The sequence below is a fragment of the Cyanistes caeruleus genome, chromosome 2 (genome assembly GCF_971803275.1).
Source record: "Cyanistes caeruleus chromosome 2, bCyaCae1.hap1.1, whole genome shotgun sequence".
NCBI lineage: Eukaryota > Metazoa > Chordata > Aves > Passeriformes > Paridae > Cyanistes > Cyanistes caeruleus.
The window spans coordinates 68551366-68569092 of record NC_141702.1 but is presented as its reverse complement, the minus strand read 5'-3'; the positions used below and the strand labels follow the sequence as shown (position 1 = coordinate 68569092).

Sequence of the window (17727 nt, the reverse complement as noted above, 5' to 3'; positions counted from 1 at the left end):
TCAACTTGTCAAAAAAAATTCCTTTTAATTGTGTATTCATTTTGCTGTGGAAAATGGTTTTTTTCATATTTTGTGTTGTTAGATACAGATTTCTACCTGTCTGTCTAAGCAAAGGGGAAGCAGTAGCTCTCACAGAGTACTTGAGAAAGGAAATAAAATTCTATATTGTTTCTGTCAATGTAGTTGGTCAAGGAAGGCTCAAATCAAAAGGAAAGTGTATGGTTTTAAGTTGTGTGGAAGATTTGTACTTTAGCTTTGGCTGAGGAGTTGCACTGTATGATTTAACTGCCTTCAAATATACTATTTTGCAATGAATGTCTTCTTTCATACATATTTGTATTTTAATCCCCAGTCTACAAAATAATCCATATCACGAAGCACTGTTTTCAGGCTTCATACAAAAATGGCTTCTTAAAAATCTCCAAAAATAATAATAAATATTTAAAGCATTTCCTATTAGAAAGTTGGAAAAATACCTCCTCACTGTCACTGAGTTATGATCTTGTTAAAGAAAAGTTTGTATTTCTGTGATTGTTCTTTTTAAAATGAGAACAGGTAATATTTATGAAGGAGCTGAGTGTTCAGTCAAAATGAAAGCAAGGAAAAGTTTATTTCCAGTAAAATTACTTATGAAACATGTTAATTTTTTTAAGAATGAGATGGGGCTGGTTTGAATTCACTGAAAATAATTTTTTGCCGTAATTCTACGTTCATGATCTAGTGATCACAATGTCATCCATAGTCACGAAGCACTGTTTTCAGGCTCCTTATATGTTAAATCTCTTGTCTTCAGAGACAGGCCAAATAACTGCTGATCTACCCCACTGATGAAAATTTTTGAATATTCCTTCTAACTTTAGGTAATGGATAAATACGGTGAGTTCTATGGCCGTGACAGGATCAGTGAATTACTAGGAATGGACAAAGCTGCTCTTGATTTTAGTGATGCTCGAGAAAAGAAGAAACCAAAGAAGGATAGCTCCTTTTCTGCTGTGTAAGCATTTGTCTACAGTTTGTTTGTGATTGGGTTTTTTTTTTCTTATTTTGTTGGTGTTTTGTGTAAGTTAAACATTCAAGATTTGTCATTCAGACAAAACATCTGTTGGTTGTTTATGTATATTTGCATAAGAAATCAATTCTTATGTTGAATGATACAGTAAATTATTTAATTATAGACAATGTATATGCAAGATTCCTCTAGTTTTTTTATGTATGAAGATTTAGTTTAGTGCACAGCTGCTTGAATACATCACATTCCCACTGTTTTGATAGTGTCATTACAGTTTCAAGTATCTCAGTTTCAAGTTCTCAGTTCAGCTCTGCTGGAGTGGCACTGTGTGTTCTGATTATAAAGAAATGATGGAATAAATTTAAGTGCTAGTGACTAGTAAAATCTGGGATTTGGGTGATTAATCTTCACATCCTTTTATAATTTGTTTTCCCTAAGCTATGTCTCTGTTTATCTTTTGGTAGACAGAAGGAGAAGCCCCTAGACATTCAGAGCAGTAGATTCTCCTTTGTAAGACAGGGGCATCCTCAGGTTTTACAGAGCACTGCAAAACAGGTTTTTTCTGGTTCTGCATTATAAAAAAGGTATTTAGCTAGATAGAACATATTTTTACAGATGGAATTTTAATGCTACAGAAATTCTGATGTAAGGGCTTATTTAAAGTTTTCTCTGAAAGCAATGTTTTATCTGTGGATGTGCAAGGATTATGAGAATTGGGCAGTGAGACTACTGGTAGATTAGAATTACATTGAAGCAAGAGCTGATTTTGTAAGGATGGCTCTTTTATGCATCTTTTTATAAAAGATGGATATTAATAAAACAGGAGTCTATCTGAACAATCAATCATGTGCAGTGTAAAGGCTCAGGGACTCTGGCATTTCTGGCATTTAAAAAAAAAAAATTACTATTGTGGTAGAAGTGCTTTCCAGAATGCTTTCTTCCATGCTGTTTTGCTGCTGCAGGATTATAGTAGGACCCATGCTTGAGTTTAGAAAAAAAAAACTACTACTTTTATTATTGACATAAAAACAAAATAAAACTACTTTCCCTTCCCTCTGTGCTCATACTCATATGAGGGGGAAAACATTTAAATAATGTTTCTGTGAATAATATTGGAAAAACTGATCAGAATGAAGCCGATGGAGAAGGCTGATGAAATATTTAGTTTTAGAATCATGTCCGAAGGATGTCTTTTTTTTTAATATCTCTAATACCTCCTCCATGTTATATACAGTTTAAAAGAAATGTATGACCTCATCCATTTTTCATGTTCTCCCTGGAGGAATCATTCCATACTCATAACAGATTAATATGTTGCAGGAAAATAAAAAACAGTTATAAAAATTTGCAGAACCAGTCGCATAACAAAATATACTCTTCAGGAAGGTACATTTATCTACTTTATAACAGTTTCAAAAATGAATACTAATGATTTTTTTTTAATACTAAAACTTATACATATTCCAGATTCCAAATTTGTCATAAATTTACTGTGCAATGAAGAGAGTGGTGGGAAAAGCACTGGAACTGACCCCTTACTGCAGTACTTTAGAGAGAAAATAGAGAAAGGTGTGACCTGGTGCAGGTTGCAGCTCTGGTGCTCCTTCTTCTGCCTGTGCCAGGAGGAGGTGGCACAGGCTGAGGCCAGACCTGTGCCTCACAACACAGAAGGGAAGTGCACTATGTAGCATTTTCATGTTCAATACAAGTGAACAGCTAGCTCCTACTTTTTTCTCCTCCTTTCCTTTGGAAAAATAGCCTGGGGTTTGCATCTATCTTTTTGCAAGTCACTTAAAGCACTCTACTTGCAGGTGACCATGCTTCTTTAAAAGCTTCTGTCTGTCCCAGTGATATACTGCATTAAAAAAAATCTGTATTTCACTGACCTTTGAAGAGCCATCCAGCTCATCGATGCAGCCTTGAATATTTTTAAAGTGCATTTATTAAAATGTATAAATATTTTAATATTTAAATAATTATTTAAATATGTTGCATTATTATTTAGCTATAATCAGCTTAGAAGGATGATGCTGTTCGGCCTCTCCTGTAGATTAGACAGTAAAGACAGTTAAATTTTGCACACTGAGACTGAGACAGTGGTGCTGTTTTTTTTCCACTGCATTTGTTTCTTCTTTTGGGTGGATGGTGTTAAATTAGATGCATCATGGATGTAGTATATTTGAGAAAATAATATGGAAGACACAAACATGAAAGTTAATTTTCAAAGGTGCCATTGTTAGTATTGTTTCCCTGTCCCTTTACCTTTCTAACTGCTGCTGTTTCTGTGATCATTAGCTTAGTCAGAGCCAATAGAAGAGGTAGATAAGGCTCAAGCATCTGCAGCAAGGGGTGACATAAGGCTAATTTGGAAAACAAGCAGGGCTTCTGTAAAATGCTCACGTGGTAGAAGAATTCTTCCACTTTCAAGAATAGAAAAATTGTAAATAATTTTCTCCTGGAACATCTGAATTTTATAGGTTGGTGAGAAGTTAAACCATATCCTAAATGTGAAGTGTACAAACAATGAATGCAGTTGGCCTATGAATGTGGAAGAATTTAAAAGGTCTTATTCTTCATTGCCATGAGATACAATAATGTAGGATTTCAAAAGATTCTGGAATGGGTAGCCCTATTTTTAGTAATGTAGTACCTCAGAGAACAGGGTTGTTCCTGGAGAACCAGTAGACTATTTCCTCAAGTGACAGTCTATCTCTTGCCTGTAATGGCTAGTGAAAAAGTAAGGAATTTTACCTGCAGTACCTTTTACACCTGAAGTCTCAAGATTTATACTTGCTACAATGACACTACAGGATTTACAAAAGTGTGGATGTGCCCATTTGTCTAAGTAGCAGGTGGGTAGGGGCTGTTGTGGTTGAGGCAGGCAAAGTCAATGTCAGTGTCCAAATTCCCAGCCTGTTCCACTGAAAGGAATGATGCACGTGTGGGAATCTCAGTTTCAAACCTTTCTCCTTATGGATGCTAATGTAAAATACCTCCTCCTTTGATTATTTACTTGGGAATCTTAAGCCTAGTGGATCCTTGCAGAGGCTTTTTGCAGGATACCTCAATTATGTGCTCTGTCTTCAAGATGCACAGAAAGCTTACAGGCACCTATAACTCTTTGTTTTGTTTTGGTTCAATGCTTTCTTTTTTGTAATGGCCAAGTGGCACCATTCTCGATGAAGCATCCATCATCTGTCGATGTTGTTCAGTGCCTGGCACAAATAAAAATATTGCACAAAAGTGCAATAAAAAGGGCATTTTCTACCTAGCTGACAATTAATAAAGAATGTTTTTTATCTGATGGGATGCTATCTATTTTATAAAAAGTAACATTAATAGAAGATTTTCCTAAGTACCTATATCAAAACTCATAAACTGGTAAGAATTATCGTATTTTCATTAATGATTTTCCTTATATCCTTAGAAAAATGGGTCAATTTTCTGAACAAGCTCTGAGATTCATCTGATCTAAATTTGTCTGTCTTTAATGTCATCCAATTGTGTCACTAAAGGTATGCTATAATAACTAAGGTAAAGAATTGGCATTTTAGGGTGCAAATTCGGTTACCTTTTTTGACTAGCTACTTCAGGTTTAGGTGGGTTGCATTAAAAAGAAAATAATTTTTTTTTATCCATTGATTCTTAAAGGCAGCTTATTTTATTTGTATATTGTATGCATGATAAAATTTTAGAAATCAATCAGCATTAGGTCTGATGAATTTGAAACAGTACTTATGAATTTGATTTTTGACTTTTTTTTTTTTTTTTTCTCCTTATAGATTCATTCCAGAGTAAAAGTATGAATTAGAACAAGGTTCTGATGTATTTCAGCTTTTGGAGAAATTGATCACCTATTGACTCCTGTTATATGACAATACACTTCCTACAGATTGTATTTCATGTTTTCCACTTGACTTTTGCTATAAAATGCAATTTATATATTTTTTTTATTTTTACAGGTTAAATTCCATTGATGTTAAGTATCAGATGTGGAAATTGGGAGTTGTTTTCACTGATAATGTAAGCTTCACAGTATATACATATATGTATATATTCGTGTTCTAAAAAAAAAAATATGCGCTTGTTAATGCAAAGTGCTTCAATGAGAGCCATGAAATACTCTGGATTATATTTATTTTACTACAAGAAGTAAATCTTGAAAGCTTAAGGAGACATTGTCAAAATATTTTCACAATTACTTTGGCAGTAGTTAATAGAACCTCGGTCAATTCCTGCCCTCTTTCTGATACGCTTTACTAGAAGCAATAAGAAAGCACGTCACTGTAGAATTAGAAAACTGATTACATAAGTGCTAATTGCCATTTTTCTTATTGTTCATAAATACTATGAACACTTGACTATTCCTGGAGCACAGCAATGTAGTTAATGTATCTGGAATTGCTATATTTTTATCACTGAAACCAATAGTAAGGTGTGCCACAGAAAGATACAAGTTATTTCAATAATTTGAAAAAGGAGTCTTTAAAAGCAAAAAAACAAGGAGAGATAAACAAGAATGTTAAAATGTAGTTTAAGAAGTCAGTCATCATGATTTTTCAGTCTTATGATTCTTGTTTGCCTACTTACTTAATTTACTGGTAAAATAAACAATTAGGGAAAAATATTTTGGAGCTAGGACAGATGGAAAATGAAAGTGTAATCTGAAGGTATTCAGTAAGCCTCTGGGTCTAGATACAGCATGGTCTGTAAACAGTGTTTGGAGTATTTTTTTAAGGGATGGAGTATAATTTCTTTTATAAATACTGTCTTTAAGTTCAATAAAAACTAATTGATAGAGGATCTGATGGAGTTAACATTTTTGCTTTACTTAAATAATACTTATATATTTAAATAGGCATTTTAGAAGTTCAAACAAATTACAAAATTCCTTTTTGTTGCTTGCAGAGTACTATAATTATAATTAAATAACTTTGGGAATTAATATTTTAATGTAATAATTCAGAAATTATTTTTAAAAGTAATTTAAATCAAATTTTTTTTTTACAATAGAGACATTTAAAAATAAGGGTTTAAGAATTAGTTTTATAATATAAAATTAGTTTTTAGTATAAAAATATTTTTTATAATAAAAAATTAGTTTTTATAAGTTCTGAATTTCTTGATTTTTCCCTTGTCTTGTTGACTTTGTATTTGAGGATTTAATATTGTTGCATGAATAGAAAATTCTCGACGATATCTAGAAAATTCTCTGTTTAAAAAGAACTGTTATCTATTTAATGAAAAGCATATTCGAGGAATTTCTACTTTTCCTTATTGTTGAATTAAGTTAAAGATGAAAGCCATGAATTTTATTTTGGATGTACTTGTTTTTCCTTTCAGTCTTTCCTTTACCTAGCATGGTACATGACCATGTCAGTCCTCGGCCATTACAACAATTTTTTCTTTGCTGCTCATCTCCTTGACATTGCAATGGGATTCAAGACATTACGAACTATCCTGTCATCAGTCACCCACAATGGCAAACAGGTATCAGCTGCCATCTCTTCTCAGCTTTTTTGCTTAAGGAGTACACAGGAAAGATCACTTCATTACTTGAGTCAGGTGCTCTGCAGGCTGACAACAGAAATGTTCTTCCATCATGAACTCTGGAACTTGAGTTGATGAGGAAACTAGGCAATGGGATTTGTAAGCAAAAGAAAAAGTATTCTCCCTTCTAAAAATAGTCCTGGAATTTTAGCAAATTACCTATGAATTAAGGGAGCATTATTTATAAGGAACTTTCTCGATCTGGGAGCTACACAAGTGAAGTATCAATTAACAAGATACTGGAGCTCCCTCCCATCTGCTTTCCATTAAGCTCAGAGAAAAATCTGAATGATGCTGCAACTGAGTGGCAGAGTACTTGGTGCTGCTTTTCTGAGATATTAAAATATTAGTAACAGGGTTTTTTTATATGTGATTTAATGCATATGAAAAAATGCTTTCCTATTAAATCAGTAGATAACTGTTTTTCAATTAACTATATATTTGGTGATAGTAATATTACTATTAGGTAGTGAATTTTCAGATTTTTTTATCTGATTATGGAGATTGCATATGATTTTAATAGATTATTCATTTTGTATCTGTCTATAAGATTTCTCTTTTTAATTATGTTTCTGAAACGTAGTCTTTGATCAAAATAAAATGAAACACACAATCTTTGCATGGGAATATGCAGATATATTACTCTGTGTTACAAAAATACAGAGATAGTAAAAGTCTTCCTGCTGCTTGTGTGTACAGTTTATTGTTAGTTTCCCTTTTTTGTTTAGTTCTGGGTGTTTTTTCTCTTTGTTTTTTTGTTTTTTGTTTTTTTATTAAAGAAAGAAAGAAACTATAAATCACAATTCCATAGTGGTGTTACACCCCTTCTGTAATTTTGTCTTTCAGCTTGTCCTAACAGTGGGACTACTGGCAGTAGTGGTATACTTGTATACAGTAGTGGCATTCAATTTTTTCCGCAAGTTCTACAACAAGAGTGAAGATGGTGATATGCCAGACATGAAATGTGATGATATGCTAACAGTAAGTCTTATTTTGCTTTCTGTTTGTTGGGGTTTTTTTTCCTCAAGCTGTTGTGGTTTTGTCCTGACCTTCTCATTAATTGGTATTCATACAGTCGCATCATTAGCCAGCAGGCAGGAAAGGTTACAGCTGAAGTCAAAGGGACAAATATGATGAACATCTTCAATAGAACTTGTGAATGCTCAGCAAACTCATCTATAAAGGAATAGAAGAAATATGGTGTTCAAAAAATGAAAAACAACTACAAGCTGTGAAACTGAGCTGCCTAAAGGGCAGCACTTCTGAATCTTGAAATTCGACAGCTCATTTAGGAGGAGGGTCAGTTACATGCAAGCATTTTCATAAGTAATGCAAATACTTAAACTCTTGTTTAAGCTCTGTCAGTTCATCTTAGCATGAATTGCCATAGTTATCTTTAATAGGAAGTTCAGTAACTGCTGTGTCCGGAACCACCTTAAAATATTTTGTACTAGCTATGATGGTGCCAGGTTTTGGAGTTATGGGTGGTAGGTAGAGCTTAATCCACAAAGAATTTCCAAAATGCATTGCCCTTAATATCTCTCCGCAAACAATCATGTACAACAGTTAAATGTATTTCAATGTGCTATGTAGCATGAATCTTTTCCAGGGAGTCAACATTTAAAAGCCAAATAAATAGATAAACTGTTGAAGCCGAGTAGTATGTCTATATTTTTGTCTGGTTTGGGACATTTGGCACAACAAAATCAGATAAACTGGAGCACTAATCAGTGAAGGGCTGTTGAATTGTCAGGTGCTGGAGCACTTGCTGTGGGAAGAGAAGCGGAGGGAACTGGTCTGGTTTGGCCTAGAGAAGAGAAAGTCTCAGGGTTGAGGGTGTGTAAGGGGAGCTTCCAGTGTCTGCAGAAAGATTGCTGGGAAGACAAATCCAAAATTCCTAACAGGAAGTGCACGGCAGGAGAATGTGGACTTAAAGTGGAAAAATGTGTTCTGACTGAGGGGAGCCAAGCAATGGATCACATTGCTCTGAGAGGTTGTTGTGGTCTCCATCCTTAGGAAATTGTAATGAACTGACTAGGATAAAACCTAAATCAATTTTTTGAGGTTATACTGGGCCCTGCTTGAAGTAGAGACCTCATGAAGTCACCCTGACCTGACCTGCTCTGTAATTCTCTGAAAATACACGTACAACAAGACTATAATACTGTACAGGAATGAGTTAGAATAGCATGTGAAATGCTCTAAATCAAGGTTGTCTCTTGTAAAAACACTTAGCCTTGAAATAGGATTTAAAAGAAAATGAATATACGTAATTTTTTAGAAATAAAACCCAAAAAATTTTAGGTAAGTAACACTACATTCACTCATTAAGGTAATTATTACCTTTCAGTTTTGGAGTATAAACTGTCTCTAGAAACTGTTAGATTTTTCAGGCAAGGGTCACTCAGAATTGTATGGTACTATATCAGTTTCTTACAGAAGGGATTTTAGGGACAGCACGCCATAGAAATAGAAGATTTTTATTTTTTTTTTTATGGTTATAATTTGGGAGTTAGTTATTGTCGTCACTGTTTTTTGATAGAGGGTGAGAACTTTTGACCTGTAGTTTTCAAAGCTGCCTAAAGAAAAAAAACAGTTCCCTGCTCTAGATCTCTAGAGTGTGATACCGTAATTTTCTATTAAATTATAACATAATAAAACTGGAAATTCTGTATTGTCAGCATCGCAGGCAACTGTAGTGACAGACCTATTACACCACTTTTCATATCATAGTTTCACAGTATTATTCTCAGACATTTTCAGTCATTAGCCCGTTCTCTGCACAAGCATTCACAAAGATTTTTTTGCTTGCCTGTGGGGTTATTTGTTTTATTTTGGCTTGGGGAGGAGGGCTGTTTATTTTTAAATTTGAATTTGAAACACTAAAAATGGGGCAAATAATTCACTTTTGAGCTAGGAAATTGGAAATTGGAAAAGGAGATGGCTATGGTAGTGATGATATTTCCTGTTTACACTGCTGAAATGATTTTACATGAATCATGGGGTGCTGCTGAGCTTCTGCTAGTTGAACTTTTGATCTTATTGAACTGCTACATAATGACAGAACATGAAATACTGCAGCTTCAGCTGCACAGCAGCATTTCCCCTCCATCAGAAATATGCATAATCTCAAAGGAGACAAAAAGACTTGACATATCATAGTTCCTAGACCATAGACCAGTTCTACCATTTCCTGAATTGGTAACTCTGGGAATTTTTGCTTTTAGCTGCAAACAGCCTTTGTATCCCTTTGTTTTGTCTTTTCTAGTGCTACATGTTTCACATGTATGTTGGAGTACGGGCAGGAGGAGGCATTGGTGACGAAATAGAAGATCCAGCCGGAGATGAATATGAAATCTATCGGATTATCTTTGACATCACTTTCTTCTTCTTTGTGATTGTCATCCTGCTTGCAATTATCCAAGGTATGCATTTGTAATCCACAGTGGGACTGAAAGCATTATTTAGCAGCACAAACATATTAGTGCAGTGGTAATCACAAACCTAAAATTCAGAATAGCAGGGCAGATAATGAAGGACAGATTTATATAGAAAATCACACCCAGCTAACTCTTATACACTGCTCTTCTGAGCCTCTGTAAAATCAACAGGCTCTAACTGGATCAATAGAAACAAAATATATTTTTTGCCCTAAGAATACTGATGTCACTGCAGTTTCTGTCTTGTCATTGCCCTTTCTAAAAGCCTCCTATAGAAATCTTGTGGCACAACTTAAAATTGTCCTTCAGCGTAATCCATCCTATATAGATAAATCAGTACTGCTGTCAGAATTCTGCTGCCAGCAGCGTAAGTTCTTGACTCTCTGGCAGATCTTCTGATTGGTAGTAATGGTGTGAAAATTGGACCATAGCTTTAAGAGGTTATATATTTTCTTACATAACAACTGCTGTTTTGTGTGATGCCTCCTTATTTGAACAATGTCTAAGAGTAAAAAAAGGGTGCCTGATATGAAACAGCTTTAGGATAGCCTGGTTAATGACAGCAGAAAGTTAGCTTCCATTAGTTGGCTTTGGAATTTTAGGGAAACTATTTGACTGATAGTGCTTCTCACTGTTGTAATCTGGACAGTGGATGCCTTATTTTGGCATATCAAGGATGGATTTTTTTTATTATGTTTTCATTAATTATGTTTATTGTTAGTACCTGAAGTACTTAAATCCCTTTTAGTTTTCATACTGTACCTTTAAAGTGTTGTGAAGAGGTCATTTTTTAATCAAGTTCACACAAGTTAACAAAAGTATATTCTCAATTTTGGAAAAATTGATAAATAGTTTTTCTGGGTTCACTTGCTGTCATAAATACTGATACCTCATTGCTTTCTGTGAGCTGACATCTAACAGGATAATTTTGACAGCAGTAAGGGTGCTTTCTCACTCACTACGAGGAAATTCAAAAGGCAACTTTGAGTTTGTGGTAAATTGTTTATTGATCTTAATCAACAAGGTTTTTTTAAGGAGCTTGGGGAGGGTGGAAAATATTTTATACGCTGAAGTAGCATATTTCATGTGGTTTGTTCCTTCATTTTGTGAGTGGCTGAAGAATAGAGTCCTTTCATGTCAAGCTTTGTGCACAGGAGTGTCAATGGTCATTGTGCAATTAATCCTTACTTGTATTGGAGTGAGCCAAGGTTATAAGCAGTTTATAATCTGAGCCATAGAGCCTGTGATTCTTTTTCTTCTTCTTTCTGTGTCTCCCTCAAATGACCCCTTACTTCTGTCAGAGCTCCTACAGTGGAACCTTGTGCTACATGACAACCATCATGAGAGAGGATGCACGGAGCTCTGGGCCTCTCTGCATCTGCCACGTAATAAATATCTCAACTCTGTTAAACACACAGTATTATTTTTTCTATAGTAGGGCCTTAATCACTGTACACCCACGTATATCCTAATGTACTAAGTCAAGATTAGAGCACTGGGAATAAAACAGAAGTCTGCGTGTCCCGTTTCATAATTCAAAACGGTACTGCCAGCCATGTTACTGGTGTTTCTTTGGCTTGCTCTTTTTTCTTTATGGTTTTGTCTGCAGAAGATTTTCATTTACTATTCTTTATCAGAGTTATGTTATCCCTGGATTTCCAGTTATTTGTCATAATTCTGTTCTTGAGCATTAACTATCATTTTAACTTAAACCCTAGGTTTAATTATTGATGCTTTTGGTGAGTTAAGAGATCAGCAAGAGCAAGTTAAGGAAGACATGGAGGTAAGAATATTCAGCTGCTGAACCATACCTATTTTCAGATTTCACGTGTGTGTTTTCAGTCAAAATAAGATTTGGAGGTGGATAGTTTTCAAACTAAGAGGAAAATACAGTCCAGTACATGATCTGATATCATACAATGTGAATTATAAGGAATTGCATGTCTGTGGCTATTTAAGTCTTTTGAATCTTCAAACTAGAGGTTTCTAACACAACTGCCATGTTACATTTCATCTCAGATGTAATTTTCTTCAGCTAATATATGTGTGAAAGTATCTTGTACTTTGTGGTTTCCTATTCTATCATTGAAGTATATATGTTAGAAGTCAGGAAAATGTTACAAACCATCTGTGCTTTGTAATGTCAACTTGGAGCATATTCAGTTTCAGCTGGCAAGCATTGAAGTAAATATTACCATGGGTCACAGTAAGTGCTGCTTAACAGTAGAAATGTCAGCTGTGACCATTGTATACTATTCTGTCTCCTGATACCTGTTCACTTAGAGCTGGCAAAGATTTATATTTTTAAACAGTAAGAAGCTATTCTGAGGGTATCTAAGCTTTTATTCAAGTGTTTTTACTGAAGTATCCAGTCTGGATCATTAAAAGAAAAGCCTTTTTGTTCAATGCGTATTATAAATGCTGCATTGCTATTTTCAAGAAAATTTTTACCTTTTTTTTTTGCCTTTTCTGAAAGCAGAGCAAGTGTTATTTGTAGTGTTGAAGTGCTGTGTATTCTTTCTTGCAGACGAAGTGCTTTATCTGTGGAATAGGAAATGACTACTTTGATACAGTGCCTCATGGCTTTGAAACACACACACTACAGGAGCACAACTTGGCCAATTATTTGTGAGTACACTAAAAATGCACTCTTCACTAACTCATGATCCTTGCAGCCTTCACAGGTACCTGATTACCTCTTTTGCATAAGTAATAGTCAGTACTGTTTGGCTTTGGTGTACACTTACACTTTCTGAATGTCTAATTCTGTGGTAGTGACAGCAAGGAATTAAGTTTCATATCCTGCTTTCCAGCTTGGTTGTGGCACAAGAAGTTTGTAGGTGGGAATGAACTTGATATGTGGCTGCAGAGGCCACATTAATTGTAAAATTGAGTGAGGTGTGTAGGGTACAGAGGAGCAGTATGACCTGGCCGGGAGACTGGTGGAAAGAGAGAACAAACACAGGAATAGGACAAAAAAACTTAGATTGGACAAAATATTTTGTGTGGAGAGCTGAGGCTGACAAAGAGGACTGGGACAAAGGGAGGTAGGGGAACTATAGGGACAAGCCAGAAATGAGAGGGATTAACCAAGGGCATCAATCAGGTCCACTTTTGGAAAATCCAAGAAGAGCAGCAGTGACCACTAAACTAAATAAAGCCAATTATCAGATCTAAAATCACTGTTTCATACTGTTCCTCTCATGTATGAAAAATGCAGTGTTAGAGTGTACTTTATACTAGTGCTGTCATTATGAAGCAGGGGATCTGGATTGTGTCTTTGTGTTTTTAAACTCACTGTATATGCACAAAATAATGAGACTGCAAAGTCAAAAACGCCTATAAAAACTTTCCACCCAAAAAACAAGCTGTGCAAAGAAAATACATTAAAGCACTATCATACAGGTTTTTGTTCCTATTTACTAAATAGTGAACAAATAGCATACTATAGCATACCTGAAGTGCCTCAGCCTGAGGAACTGGGTTTTTTTCTTTTTGTTCATGATCATATTTTATGTTTTTACATATGTTTGGAGAGAACGTCTCTTATGAGTGAAATTTTGAAATTTTGAAACTTGGTGAATGTCAGCTCAAGCCCTCAAGACTAATATTTGTTTTTTTAAAATTGCAAGTTATTTTCTGCTCATGTTAATCTTGCATACGCTACTAAAATACCCCCAACCTATAATTTCAACAACAAAAGTCTCTTAGATATCTTCAGCATTTTTTATTCAGTGTGTAAAGAGTAAAAAAATTTCCATTGACCATTTTCTGTCTACTTCCAAGTGGGTTTTCATGGGCAAGGCAATATCTGTTGTAATTTTTGGATTAGAAAGTATAGAAAATCTTCATTTAAGATGAGTTGCTAACTTCATTAAGTCAAACTGACTATTATGCATTTTAATATTCTACTGTTTGAACTGTGAATGTCAGCAGTGTCAGGAAAGTGTTTAATCTGTCTCAGAATAGTATCATAGGTAGAAATCTGGAACTTGTAAGTCCATGAACAGCATTATACTGTACTTGCTGAAGAATATTCATCTCCTTGTGGGTTGCCTAACATTTTCCAACACTTTATTCACAATAGCTGTTTCTTTCTTTGCTTGTAGGTTTTTTCTGATGTATCTTATTAACAAAGATGAAACCGAGCATACAGGACAGGTAGGTTGAACAACTCTATTAATGTCAGCTGATTCTAAAATAAAAATCATTCAGGCTTGGAAAAACTAAATTTTTTCTAATGGATAGCCCCTGTATGGTATGGAATTTAATTTTCATTCTTCTAAGTAATTATTGAGACTTTGTTTTCTCAGTGTTAGGGAGTATAAATTCTGTAGCACTTTCTATTTATTTTTTGGTATCTGAACCTGTTGTTTTTAAATTTTTATTTCCACAAAATATAAATACATACGATAAACAAAAATAATGATAAACAGAACATTGAAGCATTCTGTGAAAGCAGCACTCTTCATTTCTCTCTTTTGTTTCTTTTTATAATGGTTTTTGTCTTTCATTATTATCATCTACATATAATCTTCTTTGTCTATATTCCTGAATAAGTCCATATGAAAGAACTTGTGCATATATTTAAAACAAAAAATATGTGATCTTTTCTCTGGAGGTTCCTTCTCTGTTCTTTCAAACTTCTGGTGCCCCTTTCAACTTCCTTTAAGTATATTAAAAGTCACCAGGAAAAAAAAATTTAGTCTTTCTTTCCTAGTGATAGTCTTTCAGCTGACTAAGGAAGTTCCTGTATTGGAGATCAAAATGCAAAATAACTGAATAGTATCACATATATAGCCCTACAGACTTGGGTCAGAGGGATGATTTGCTATAAATCTATGTAGCTTACTCTTTTGAACTCTGACATGTGTGCTGTAATCATGTTATTTGCATAAATCTCAGATTTGTCCAGTACGAGATTTTTTGTGTTTGCTTTGCTATTTTTGAACATCCATTTTTCATTTGAGAATTTAATACTGAGATGTTTTAACGTCTTTTTTATTTGCACTTTCTGTTTTCTTGGCAGTGTGTCCTACTGTATTCACTGAAGACAGGTTTCTACTAACTATTCAGCTTTGATACTGCTAGTTTTAGTTTGAAAATGAATGTACTTCATACTACATAACTTCTAGGAGTATGCTTTAGTGGTGGACTTGGCAGTAGTTTATGGTTGGATGCAATAATCTAAAAGGTCTTTTCTAACCTAAATAATTTTAAGATTTAAGAATAATTTTCTGTAAGTGGTGCAACATATGCCCTTTTTATCATGAAAGTTGCATAATAAAAACCATATTTAAGTGGTGTGATTAAAATAGAAATAAAATCACATACTCTTTACTATTCTTTGGAATGTCTCAAGAAAGAACCCTACCCAAACAAATAATCAGAAAGTAAGAAATACCAAATGCCACTGACTCAGAAAATACTGACAATAAAGGTCATTTTGGTTTATGTGTTCTTTGTAGACATGTTCTGAAATGACTGATGCAGAAATTCAGACAAATTTCTATGACATAAAATATTCTGCTTATCCTGCTATTTGTCTTGTGGCCAGCTTTAATTGAGCTGTGCAAATGTGCAAAAAGAACTAAACTACCTGATTCTCTTCTGTGCATTTCTATAGTGCTTTTTGACCGGGTGACAAAAAACTAAAAGCTATTCTAAACTAATCAAAATCATTAACATGATTTTGTAGATTGATGTTCAACAACCTGGCGTGCACAGAATCAAAAATGTGAAGTGATATATGAATAAAAGAAAAAAAAGTAATGGTTGATGGTTGCTCATTAAATCAAGTTAAGTAATTCAAACTGTGTTTCTTTCAGGAATCATATGTGTGGAAAATGTACCAAGAACGATGCTGGGAGTTTTTCCCTGCTGGTGATTGCTTCCGAAAACAATATGAAGACCAGCTCAACTAAGCAAAAATGAGGATTTCTGGACAAAAATGTCCTTGTATTTCCCATCTCTTTTGGGAATGTCTAAAAGATTTCGTAAATCCCCAAAGCTGTGTGCATTTTGGAGCACCAAAGCTCTGTTTTTAATGACCCAACTGCACTTTTATTTTCTTGTGTATTTGCTTTGAGAACACTGGAGTAAAGAACAATGGAAAATTACAGCAACTTTGGAACCAAACCAACCACTTGCACAGGCAAAAGATGTCCCTATACATAACATGCACACACAAGTAGAGACTTGAGACAGCTTATTTTTGAAACTGCCAGATGATACCCTTGTCTAAAAGATCACACATGGGGTGACATGGTAGCAACACTCATTTGGTCTGTTTATTTCATCATCCTGGAAGGAACTAAAAATATAGTTCACAGAGCACCGTAAAAGATTGATGTGGACACTAAGTTGTGGGGAAATAGTGCCTTACTATATGTGGGTTGAGCTATGCAGAAGATGAGTGCATGATGACATTTTTATTTTTCTTTTTCTTTACGTCTTCCCTTCCAATTTAGTATTTATTTTGTGGTTTTGGTGGGTTTGGGAGGAAGGGATTTGATTGTGCACATCTTTTTAATAAGACTGGAGTGTCTCAGGACAAGATTAGGTTATTCTCATCAAGTTAATTTCACATTTACCTTCCTCTTTAGCTTTTGCTCTTATTTTGGTAATGCTCTGATACAACACTGCTACTTTATGAAATCTTTGTATGAATACAAGACAGCTGCAAAAAACACTTTAACAAGAAATGTTTCATTGCATGTTTATTATGCAAGTTTAAAACAATCAAAAAACAACCTTCAGAAACAAGTTGATCAACATGAAAAAACATTCACAATAATTATATCCATAGTAATAAAGTGTTGTGGGCTTTATTGTACATCTGGAACAAGTGTCATCAACCAACAATATGAATATATGTTATGAATTTGACAGTAATTTTGGTTTCTTTATTTTTTTTCTTTCTTTCATTTCTGCCACCTGTGATCGATAGTGGAGTTGAAGATTTTCTTGTTAAATTATTTTTTAAAAGCAAAGCTGAAGCAATATCCATTCAGGGACTCCATCAGTTGCATCATGAAACACCAATGATGTGTACATTACTCCATTTTGAGTCCTTTTCAATTGTAATGCCAGTCTTTACAAATAAAAAGAGACATTCAGAATGGAAACAAGTTGGTTTTGGTAGCATTTGAAGTCTTTTTAATTGAATCTTTTTATCAATCTCTGAAATAATTTCAACGACATCAAACCAGGATTAAGCTACTCTTTCCTTAATTAAAGGTTTTGGTACTGTTTTTGGTCTTTTGTCCTGGACTTCTTGCTCTTCTATTGCTCTCCATTTCTTTACAGGTCACAGTTTTGTCATAAAAGAAATTATCTGTACAAGAATTCAGTTATAACTTAAAAAATTAAAAAAATAAAAATTTACAATTAAGGGAATAATCATGCAAAAATGCTAAAGCTGTAATCTTAAAAGCCAGGCTTTCAGTTCTGTGAATTTTGCCGAATTTGGTATCCTGTTCACTGTTCTGGTAAAATTCTCTCAAACTTTGCAAGATTTGAGGCCAGAGTCTGGGCAGTTTGGTGACAGTGCAAGGGACAGGTACAGCAACTGCAATTTGTATTCAGTTTTTAAACCACTCCCACCCAGACTGGAATGTTCAGTCCAGTTCTGTTTCCTCCCTGTTTGGAACAACTTTATAAAGCATCTTTATTCAACCTTTCTGTGATTTGTGTCTAAGAAATGGGGGGGGTATGGTCATGTTTCTT

General features: G+C 34.4%; 1 protein-coding gene across 10 annotated transcripts in view; it reads left to right on the top strand.

Moving 5' to 3' along the window:
• The window catches only part of RYR2 (ryanodine receptor 2), a 378221-nt gene extending 360969 nt beyond the window's left edge, over positions 1–17252 (top strand). For all 10 annotated transcript variants that reach the window (XM_086877715.1, XM_086877706.1, XM_086877711.1 and 7 more), the window contains 9 exons: positions 861–994; positions 4972–5032; positions 6353–6499; positions 7406–7540; positions 9828–9984; positions 11718–11782; positions 12527–12627; positions 14109–14160; positions 15828–17252. In XM_086877715.1, the coding sequence (XP_086733841.1) occupies positions 861–994; positions 4972–5032; positions 6353–6499; positions 7406–7540; positions 9828–9984; positions 11718–11782; positions 12527–12627; positions 14109–14160; positions 15828–15923 (948 nt within the window). In that variant the 3' untranslated portion in view covers positions 15924–17252. The remainder of the gene's footprint in view (positions 1–860; positions 995–4971; positions 5033–6352; positions 6500–7405; positions 7541–9827; positions 9985–11717; positions 11783–12526; positions 12628–14108; positions 14161–15827) is intronic.
• The last annotated feature ends 475 nt before the right edge of the window (positions 17253–17727 follow it).